This window comes from Propithecus coquereli, unplaced genomic scaffold (assembly GCF_000956105.1).
Source record: "Propithecus coquereli isolate 6110/MARCELLA unplaced genomic scaffold, Pcoq_1.0 Scaffold205, whole genome shotgun sequence".
NCBI classification, from domain to species: Eukaryota; Metazoa; Chordata; class Mammalia; order Primates; family Indriidae; genus Propithecus; species Propithecus coquereli.
The window spans coordinates 3,420,896-3,432,199 of record NW_012145523.1 but is presented as its reverse complement, the minus strand read 5'-3'; the positions used below and the strand labels follow the sequence as shown (position 1 = coordinate 3,432,199).

The 11,304-nt window shown below is 38.4% G+C and overlaps 1 protein-coding gene across 1 annotated transcript in view; it reads right to left on the bottom strand.

Annotated features, from left to right (window-relative positions):
• Window positions 1-11,304, bottom strand: part of LOC105810122 (neurobeachin-like) — a 176,886-nt gene that overhangs the window by 96,531 nt on the left and 69,051 nt on the right. Inside the window, 1 exon segment of the mRNA XM_012644042.1 lies at window positions 7,686-7,805. Within this exon segment, the coding sequence (XP_012499496.1) occupies window positions 7,686-7,805 (120 nt within the window).

The window sequence follows — 11,304 nt, the reverse complement described above, 5'->3', positions numbered from 1 at the left end:
CAGCCTGTGTTATTTTAATGTAGCTTCATGGTGAACAACTTAGGAACTGCCTTTTCTTTTTTCCTTAAAAACCCACTTGTAATTGCAGTTAATCAGAGTGTATATTCAGGGCAATTTGAATCTGTGCTTCCTGCTGGCCATTCTCAAGCTCTGGGCTCCAATAAACTCTATATTTAATCATATTTTCTGAATTTTGTTATTTAAGATCGACAAATATATGGACTAATTCATATGTTACCTACACTAACTGGATACATTTTATATGTTATCTGCACTTCAGATTTTGGTTTATGTCTAAATGTGCAATCAGGTTGAATAGAATGGTATAAACCAAACTGGAACTTATACTGTTTCAAAACTGGTAACTTGTAGAGTTTTCTCTGAGATGGCTGTGACAGTCCCTCCCATCCCACGAGCCCTCCGGCATTTCCACTTTACCACTCCTCCCATACAGAGGCAGAGTCTGTCTCCCCTCTGAATATGGCCTGGCTTGTGACAGAGGAACCCTGCAGGGCTTCCGGGGAAGCCTAACACTTAAGAGGCCTGGCAGCTTCCGTCCTTGTTTTCCTCTTAGAAGCCATCTACCGCATGCATAGTGTGGCTCCCTTGCTAGAGAGGTCATGCGAGAGACGGACATGCCCAGACAGTCCCTAGCTGTTCCAGCCATCTCAGATGAGGCGCAAGACATGTGGGTAAATAAAGCCAGCCAAGCCGCCCCAATGTCACCGTGTGGCACAGAGGTGAGCTGTCCTTGTTGAGCCTTAACTCTAACTGCATAATTGCCAACAGATAAATAGTTGTTTTAAGCCTATAAGTTTTGGGGTGATTTGTAACACAGTAAGAAATGAATGAAACAGAAATTGAAGCCTTGAGGTGGAGCGCTGAAGGAGTAAGAACGTAAAACAGTGGTTACTGGCTCTGGGAGGAGGCAGCCGGTGGAGGCTGGAAGGGTGGTGTCTGGAAGATCAGTAAGGAAGTTATTACTGGAAGCAGGTGACAAGCCACCTGTGAAGTAGTGGTGGAAAAATTAACAAGACCATCTCCTGCAATGCTTTCAGACAGAAAGAGTTATCTAATGAAGTTGTGCTTCTGACTAAGCAGATTTCCAAGCAGGATGCTGAAAGTGACCAGTGGTTTCTTTTAACGGTGTATGGACAAGGTACTGCAAGAGAGAGAGGATGTAAGAAAGAAACTGTTCAGTTTTAAAGTAGTATTTTGCCTAGGGCAATCTTCTCAGATGGCTAAAGATTCTCAAAGTAAGAAATAGGTTCAGGACAAACATCAATTCCAAGGTGTTACAAATAAAATATGGCCATAGAGTAAATCTCAAATCTCAAATCAAGGGTGTGGCTGTAAAAACCCTTTATAAGAGCTCAGTGAAACTTAAGATAGTGTTATACAGCTACACAAAGGGATTCTAAGAATCTTAAGGGCATTATAAACAGCATCTTAATTTACAGCCTGAAAGATAAAATCCTGTCTCAAAAGGATTTGTATGAGTTTTTTCTAATAGTGAACTATAATTTGATACATAGAAAGGCCACAAATTTTTAAAGCTTCTGTACCAACTTAAGCAAATGAGGCCTTGGCCCCAACTTTTTATGGTCAGGAAGTATGCCAAGAAAGATACTTAGCTGTAAACAAGGTCTGTTTCTTATGGAAAAGAAAGAATGATTCTGAGGGCAAAGCTAAGGTCTCTGAGGATGTACGCAACCAGGAGCCACGCGGAACAATAAATTAGGGAGCCATGCCCAGAGAGCAGAACTGAGCCCTAATCCGTGGACAGTCAGTCCCTGCCCCTGCAGTCCAGGAAATTGGCAACCTGTGCCCGGCTGGATTTCAGAATTGCTACGAACCAGTGACTGCTATGTACCTTCCACACTTTCCCCTCTTTGATCAGAATGTCTATCGAGGTCTACCTGGTTCCTGTCTTACAACTGTTGCTGAGTATACGATTGTTAACTGGTCTTTTTAGTTCCCAGGTCTTCAGGTTAGGAATTGCTGTGTTCTTATCTGTCCAGAGCTGATGAAGATCTTGAGATACTAGGTTTTGAGCCTGATACAACACTGGGACACGAGACTTGCCGGAGACAAGGAGGGTGTATTTTACATGGAGGAGGAATGCAGATTCTGACTGGAGGAGATGATAGATTATTTCTAAATAATCCCTCCAACCTCTGCCTTTTGAAAGGTGACTTTGCCGCCCATCTCATCAGGAAGTGGAGTCGTTTCTCCTCTCCCTTAATCTGGGCCAGTCCTGTGACTTGCTTTGACCAACAGAAGGCTGTGAGGGTAACACTGTGTGACTTCTGGGCGGAGGCATAAGTGGCTTTGCAGCTTCTATTTTTTAACTCCTCCTGGTAGCCAGCAACCATGAAGAAGAGTGTGGTTATCTTGCTAGCAAGACCATGTCAAGACCAAGAGGACTAGTTAGCCCTCAGCTGTTCCTGCCAACCTTGGGAAGGTACCAGACATGTGAGTGGAGTCATCCTGAAATCTCCAGACCCAAACAGACCAACCCAGTTGTGCCCAGGTGGATCAGAGGCAAACTTTACCTGAGGAGCCTGCTTCAACAGCAGAACTGTGAAGAAATAAATGGTTATTATTATTTTTTTTAAGCCATTAAGTTTTGGGGTGGTTTGCTACACAGCACTAAATAACTAAAGTGTAGCTTGGTTGGTCAGCTACTCCAAAATAGTCCAAGTGGCTGGATATGATTACATGGCCATGAAGAAGAACTAAAGCACTGAAAACAAATGAAAGGACCCAGTGATAGTTCTGGCTTCCTCTTTACCTGACCAAGCATGTCACTTAGTATCTATGAACCTCCTTTAGAAAATAGTGATAACGATAGCTACCTCATTAGGACTGTTTTGAGGACTGTATCAAATAACCAACAAAAAAGCATGTTTAAATATTAAATATTATTTTTAAAAAATGGATTCTATTATAACGTGTTAGCATGCTCCTACAGAGGCACATTAGACACTAGCTTGCCTACTTAAAACAACTACAGTTCTGCTTACTCTCTTCCCATTGATAGCTTTGTTAATAAGCTTCTCTTTAAGGAAAAATTCCAAGTAGTTTAAAATTTCCTAAATGAAAAATAGTGCAGAAAAACACCAAATATTATTCAAGAAATGGCAAAATGAATATTATAACAGGCATTTTGCATCTGTAAATGTGATTTCTAGTTTATTTTAACAGCTATACTAAAACCCCACGGTACAGTTAATAGTATTATATTCATTCTGTCAAAAATAAGAAAATATCCTCAAACACAATTTCTAATTTATAAGCTTATGACAAGTTCAAGCTGCTGAGAAATTGGACTTGAAAGTATGTCTTAGAATGATAGAAGACCACTATTAACACTATCATAATTGTATACCTATTGCATCAAATCTGACATTTCAGTTTAATATATTTTGCTGAGAGAGCATACCGTTTTATGGCTTCCTAGTGAAATCAAATCCAACCCAGACGTTTTACTTTTCTAATATAATTCACTGCAAGGTTTTAAAGCTGCCATCTCTTTTCTTCCTTTTCTCCAAAAGATTGATGCCCTGGCATTCATTAATTCCATGAGAGCTCATAATGGGTCAATGAGTCGGTGGCGAGCACCTCCATTAACTATATTAATTTACACTATGTCACCTTAATGACATTTTGTCACGGCTACCTTTTCTGACATCTACACAGCTATTCAAAAAGTAATATAACAACTTTTGAAGGCATTAAGGAGAATTAGTGTAAGAACTTCAGTAAGTTGAATGTCATTGTTACCAAGAATATATTAGAGGAGAGAAACAAAAAATAATAATAAAGTACAAACTAACTGATCTGACTCAACTCCGGAGACCTTTCTCCTGAAAGGTCACTTCAGCAGCACGCCTTCTCCCCAGCTTGCGCTCATTAGCACAGGAAGAGACTGACATTAACAGAGAGTGACAGAATAAAACCATCTACTGCATTCTATTTCTCTCTTGCATGATTATTTGACTAAGTTAGTAGATACTGCAGAGATACTTTTCTCCTCTGGGAATGGAAACACATTTCCTTAAAAATATATTATATACTGTGTTTTAACAGCTTAGGGATAAGAAATAAAAGCCTAGGTTTTAACACAACAGTTAACAAAACAATTACTACTCGTAGTAGCATATTCTTCCCTGCTAAATCAGGTATTATTTTAGAGGGAAACAATACTGTATACTTTAAGCAATATATTTACTCATGAATTTAGAAAATTCTCAAGTTAGCACCAGTTATTACCCAAAAACTTATCTTCTAACATTCCTGTCATGAGGATCCTCAATTCTGATGCTATAAAGGGAAAGATAAATATATTTGGCTGGCCACACACACATACAGTTACAAACACATTAAATGAAACATAACAAAGCTAAAAGACTGAGAAACCATACTTGTAACTTTCTGCAATTTCTAAGATCTTTTTCAAATCAGTAAGAAAAAGACCCAATCAAAAAATGGGCAAAAGATATGATGCAGTTTACAGGTCAATAAATATAAGAAAAATGTTCATCTTCACTCAGAAAAATGCAAACCAAAACAAAGACAACTCCATATTTCATTTAGCAGATTACAGAAGCTCCCCTGTTTATTACAATAGTGATGACGGGGGGGGGGGGGATGGGGAAGGAGGCTCCCTCGCACACTGCTGCAGGGAGTGAATTATCATTTTGGGGGATAACGGTTTGGCAATATCTTAAAAACTTAAAAATGCATATAGCCTTTTAGCCAGCAGTCCCCCTTACAGGAACTGCCCTTTACACACATACATAAGATGTCTGTGCAAGGATGTTCACTGCAGCCTGGTGTTTATAATAACCAGAGAGAAAGGCAAACTGTCCATCAACAGGAGATTGCATAAATAAATGATTGTATATATATATGTAGCATGCATCCTTTAAGACGGAAGGGCTAGGTCTACACAGTATGATAGTCAAGATGTATTATCATACAGTCGGAAAGGTTCAGGAATGGTGGTAAGAGAACTGAAAACGAGAGCAACCTGTGTAATGTCAGGCTGGAGAAAGGAGCTTCTTATGAACTGATTAAGTCTTGGGGAAACATGTTTGTGTTTCGTATGGCTGCTTGAGGACAAAACCCAAAAACACTCCCAAGGTAGTGAGAGCCGTGTTGGTCTTTGTCCTCAAGGAGGATGTGACCCTAGGAACCCCCAAAACACAATTAGTAACAAAATGTAAATGTTTCTTAAAAGGTTCTCAGTAGGAAAACTGCTGGGAGATTTTAGAGGGAAAAGCCTTAGACCTGTGGTCCCCGCCCCCGAACCACTGACCACTACTGGTCCATGGCCTGTTAGGGACTGGGTCACAGAGCTCCACCGCTCCCCCATACCCTCCTCCACGTCCGTGGGAAAATTGTCTTCCATGAAGTTAGAAGGGGGGATGTGCAGCAAGAGGTGAGTGGTGGCTCACCTCATCTATCTCTTTATAGCATCACAATTGAGAGTCCTCATGACAGGAATGTTAGAAGGTAAGTTTTTGGGTAATAACTAGTGCAACCTTGAGAATTTTCTAAATTCATGATTAAATATATTGATTAAAGTCTACAGTATTGTTTCCCTCTAAAATAATACCTGATTTAGGAGGGACGAATATGTTAACTAAGAGTAGTAATTGTTTTGCTAATTGTGTGTTAAAACCTAAGGCATTGGTCATCAGAGATTGAAATGTAACTTGGTGGTCTAAAGCAGCGGTCCCCAACAGTTTTGCCCCAGGGATAGGTTTCACAGAAGACAATTTTTCCAGGGATGGTGGGTGGGCTAGTGGGCAGGGGGAGCTCCGGTGGTGATGTGAGTGGTGGGGAGGGGAACGGCTGTAAATACAGATGAAGCTTCGCTTGCTACCACCGCTCACCTCCTGCTGCGTCCCTCCCTTTCCAACTTTCATGGGACACACTTTTTCCATAGACGGATGTGGAGTGGGGTGTGTACGGGGCGGGGGGCAGTGGAGCTCTGGTCCAGGTCCGTGGCCTGGGGGTTGGGGACTGCAGGTCTAAAGCATCAAAAAAGTTCTCAGGATAGGAAGTAAAGTCTAAAAGTCCATCTACATACATAAATTAGAATGACTGACCACAGTATGTGCGTGGGCATGTGAGGGCAGATTTTTGAATTAATCTGAAAAGCCAATTTTCTTTTTTGTCATGTCAAATAACAGTGAGTTGGCATTTTTATTTGAAATAAGTTGATATAATATGGATATAGCTCTGACTTAAGATATAAATAACCTTAAATGTGATAAGAAGCCTTCATTTATAGATAAGAATATTTAATTCACATACAAAATACTTAGTGCTTTTTATGAACATTGTGCTAATTCTAGAAACTACTGTTCAACGAGAACCTATGGATTCCCATTCTCTGTATTAATTCTCAAAGCATTATTAAATAAGAAAAAGACTCCCTCCCTGATTTCATTGGTAGCAAATCAGTTTAAATGATGGCTTATGGATATTTCAGAGTTTAATTCCTCAATAAAGTTATAAGACTGTTAGGAGAAAAATGTGGGCCTTCAGAATTTAATATAGTAAGGATGTATGTTAAATTCTCTTACTTTTTTCCAAATGCAAATATATTGTATATATAATTAATATTTATATAAGTAAACTTTGATGGCAACAAATAAAACACACAGATATGCTACACTCTACTTGGCTCCATTTTCTTTGTTTCCTGCTTTGAGCCCAAGTTGTATTCATCTGATTTTTTTATAGTTCAGTAACACTGTAATTGCCTTTTATAAATGTTTTGCAATAGATAAGCATAAACATGAAAATGGCAATTGTGACTTTAACTCACTATCTTTTGTTGGATTAAGACCCTAAATGGAATGATACCACAACATTTTTATGTTGAGTGACAGTGATGGGAAAAAAATATGCCTTGAAGAAAAAGGGCTTAAAATAAGAAACATATGCAATAACCTGGTCATGTAACCTTATTATCAGGGAGAAAAATGAGAGAACAAATATATTTTCTTGCTTTGAATACAAAATTTTTCTTGTTTTTTTTTTTAAACAAGAGCCCATATAAATGAATAACAAATCTTCGTATTTAACAATAGTTCAGTAGTACCAACTGTAAAATTACTCTGCTCTCCGGCTGTTCCTGGATATTGTGTGTGTGTTGGTTTAATCTAATGCGTATTGTTGCGCAGTATCCCCAGGCACAGTCAAGTAAAAGCTAAGGCTATACAGAAAAGCCCACATTTTAAATGGGTCTTGTCATTAATGCTTTATTAATTGCCCCAGGCTACGCAAACCCAAAGCTGGGCAAGCTATAACAATATGACACATTAAGGTCAAATCCAATTCCTGCTGTGTTTTATGGAATGGGCCAAATATCGAGTTAACAGCAGGAAAGGCAATTTAAGGGCTTTTCTTTCCATCTCCTGATTATTCGATCTAAATTAGACAGGAATTTTTTGAAATAATGAAAACACCTTCACTGAGTGCTATAAAAGAATCCTGAATCATTTTCTGTGAGGCTCAAAATTATTTCCTTGAAGGTTAGATGTACCATATAATTTTAATATGATGGAATAAAGGGAACAATATAAAATGTCTTATACGGCCACTTAAAAATCAAAATTTCAACATATTTTGAAATCCAATTAATATCAACAGATAAAGGTGCCTACCTTTACATCCGAAGTATCTCTCTGACTAGTTCTCCAAGACCTTGCAACCGATGAGAAGGTTCTATCTGGATGGTCAAATTTCCCATCATTTGCGTTGAGGAAGAAGGTTGTGAAAGGTTCCTAAGCAAAGAAAACAGAATCAGGAATCTGACCACTCTAAACACAGCTGCCCTCATTCCTCTGTAAAGTATGACCAGTGTTGAAACCTTCTTGAGGTGGAAGCAGTGCGGGGTCTTAGGAAGATGCCCACACCACGGCGTCAGGAGAGGCGGGGCAGCACCTGCCACTCTGCAATCTTGGCAGGTCATTTTGCTTCTTGGGCTTCCATCTTCTCATCTATAAAATGATGAGGTCCCAGTGTTCTAGGATTTTCTGACAAATGATTTTGCACTGCTGTCAATGCATAACTCAGATTTTCTTTCTAATAATTAAGGCCATACATACCAATACTTTAGTAAGAAAAATCACTCTGACGCTGATCATGCAGTGTGGAAGCAGGCAGGGAATGTCCATCTCAGATTACCTATGGAAGGCTACTAAAGTACTAGCACCACATTATGGTCTAATGATTTTTTAAAAATGCAAATCTCCGCTTAAAATCCTTCAATAGCTCTTGGGAGCTCTTAGGAGAAAGTTGAAACTACTTATCTTCCCAGAGACTGAATGATCTGGAACGCACTTCTCTTATTTCTCACTGTTTCCTTCTTCATAGTCTAAAATCTTGCCACAGTGCTTTCCCCTCTTGTCCTTGTCTGTGATGTTCCCTCTACCTGGTACAAACGTATCCCTTTCCCTCACTGTCCTTACTTGGCTAAGTTCTTTTTATCCTTTAAGACTCAGCCAAGATGTCATTTTCTCCTGAAAGACTTCCCTTGATTTACCAAGGCTCTGTAGTATGCTCAAATAGCAACCTATATTTCCTCAAACAGGACTGAAGCACTTGTCACACTGTTTTGTAACTGACTGTTAACTTGTCTGTAGTCACCACCACGAGTAGGTCCCATATCTATCTTATTCACTGTTTAATCTCCAACATTTAGAACAACTCCTAGTACATAGAAGTTGTTTGATATATAATCTGTTAAATGAAGAAATAAAGTAAGTGCAAACGAGACTAGATAAACTCTAGTGCTTCTTGTATTCTGTGACTATTACCTTATGATAACATAGTATCTGTCATTCAGTACACGTTCCCATGGCAGGAAACCTAGGAATAACTTTATCGCAATGTCCTAATATATTTAATTTTAATGCTTATATTATCTGTACTTCTCATAGTGGGAGATCTCATGTTGGGAGTTCTTATGTTGTTCTTATATTTTTGATGTCATTAAATTTGCTTCCAAGTTTAAAAGGATTAAATAACATTTATTCCTACTGAGGATTCTTACTTAACTACAAGTATAGCAAAGATAGATACATATGTGCTTTTCCAGGCTTTAATTCTCTCTGAAGTCCAGGATAAATGACATGTCATTTCCAGGTTTGATAATGCTAAGAAATCTACATGACATTTTCCTAAATATTTTAGTCTTTTTTAGTCTTTTCTCTTTAATAGGTAATCTCTGTTCATTTTTTTATATTCATTAAAGATTACTTTATCCTTTTAAATTCCCCTTCTTGCCACTATCCTTAATGGCTGGCTGTTGGGCAACAGCTGCAAATATTCATCTTCCTCAATATCTTCCTAATATTTGGTGTGGTTAAATATCATCAATTTTCTAAGTTTATAACATGTTGCCAACATTTCATGTTCAGTGTTGGATGACAGAAAATTGTGATGAAGGAGTTAAGATCAAGAATGATATAACAATCACCTGAAATTCAACTGAAAAGCAATTATGCATCCAGCAAGCCCATATTGCTGTTTAAGATTTTAAGTGATATGAGAGACAAATAGATGTCACCAAAATTAAATTAGGAAAAAGATTATATGATATGTCTTTCACTAATTAATTTGCTTTGTAGACTTTTACTATTAAAAATAAAGGGTGGGTGTGGTGGCTCACATCTGTAATCCTAGCACTTCGGGAGGTGGAGGTGAGAGGATTGCTTGAGTCCAGAAGTTCAAGACCAGCCTGGGCAACATGGTGAGACCCTGTCTCTACAAGAAATACAAAACTTAGCCAGGTGTGGTGGCATACGCCTGTAGTCCCAGCTACTCGGGAGGCTGAGCCACTGAGCCAGGAGGTCTGGGCAACAAAGTGAGACACTGTCTCCAACAAAAAGGTAGCATATCTGATCAATTAATTAATTAAAATAGGGATGGGGATATAAAAATTCTAGAAATAGCAATGGTAAATTAAAGGAAATATGACAGATCTAAGTTTGAATCTTGGTGGAACTATTTATCCATCTCAGGCAAGTTACTTAACCTTAAGTAACTGTGTCTCTTCCATTCCTTCATCTATGTAAATTAGGAATGACAATACCTTGGGGGTGATTATGGGAATGAAAGAAGATTTAATAAAATAACAGAGAAAGCTTGACGTATCTTACCTGACACAGAGTTATAAAAAATGTCTACCAGTTGTATGCCTTGTGCCAGGTATTCACTGCTGGACTCTCCACCAGGCTGCCAGTTCACCTGAGTGAACTGGTAGACTTGCTCTGAGTAGACTCTCAGTTCCTTAGGTCCTAATCTCTGTATCCACAGCACCCAGCACAGTGCTTGGCTTATAGTTAATGTTTAATAAATGCTACTTTAATATACCTAAACATACAAGGTATTGTTGGGAGATGGGGCTCTGGGTGGGTAAGAATAAGAGGGAATTTTTATTTTCAGTTCTTAACTACTAGAAGTTTGACCAAAAAGTTGTATCTTCAGAACCCACTTTTTCATTATTCTAGGATGATGACTTAAGGCATTTAATTTTCTATGTAGGTAGTAGGCAGAGATTAATTTAGAGGGATCAGACTTGTCTCTAGGTTTTTTAACCTATTAAACAGATGTGAGTGAAGACCCATTTATACATGCAAAGCCTTCTTATCATCAGCCACTAAAAGCTGATCTCTACCTCAACCTAAATTATAAAATTCTGTCTAGTTTTCAACCCTGAACAAAGACGTGCCAGGAATAGCACCGATGGGCACGGTGAAAAGAAATCTGAAATTGAAGAATTATGTTTATTTCTGATAACAAAGTTATGGATGAATCTGGTGGTAGCCAAAAGCAGAGAATATTGAAGAATTCCACATTTCACTGTTTTAAGTAGCTTTTAAAAAGATTTGATTAACAACTGTTTTAGGGTCAAATACTACATTATGGACACATATTCTCATTATTACTGAAGGCCTCCAGCTGCTACAGTGGTAGAGTACCGATAGAAATTGATAACCTATTTGTTTATAAGTAAGCATTGATCTTGCAAGCTCTGATTACCACGGAGATTACTTTTTCCATGTGTTTCCCTATTACCTTCAAGGTAACAGTGCAAGGCCTTTCTTTTTCATTGGACTCATGTCTGACTAACACAGAGGATCAGGTGCTATGTTAATCTTAAATAACTTTTATATTTATTTGCCTAACGCCTGTCAATTGAACCATTTTCTATATGTACATCAACACATTAGATATTTTATCATTATACTTGAAAAGCTTTCAGCTTGAGAAATAAGA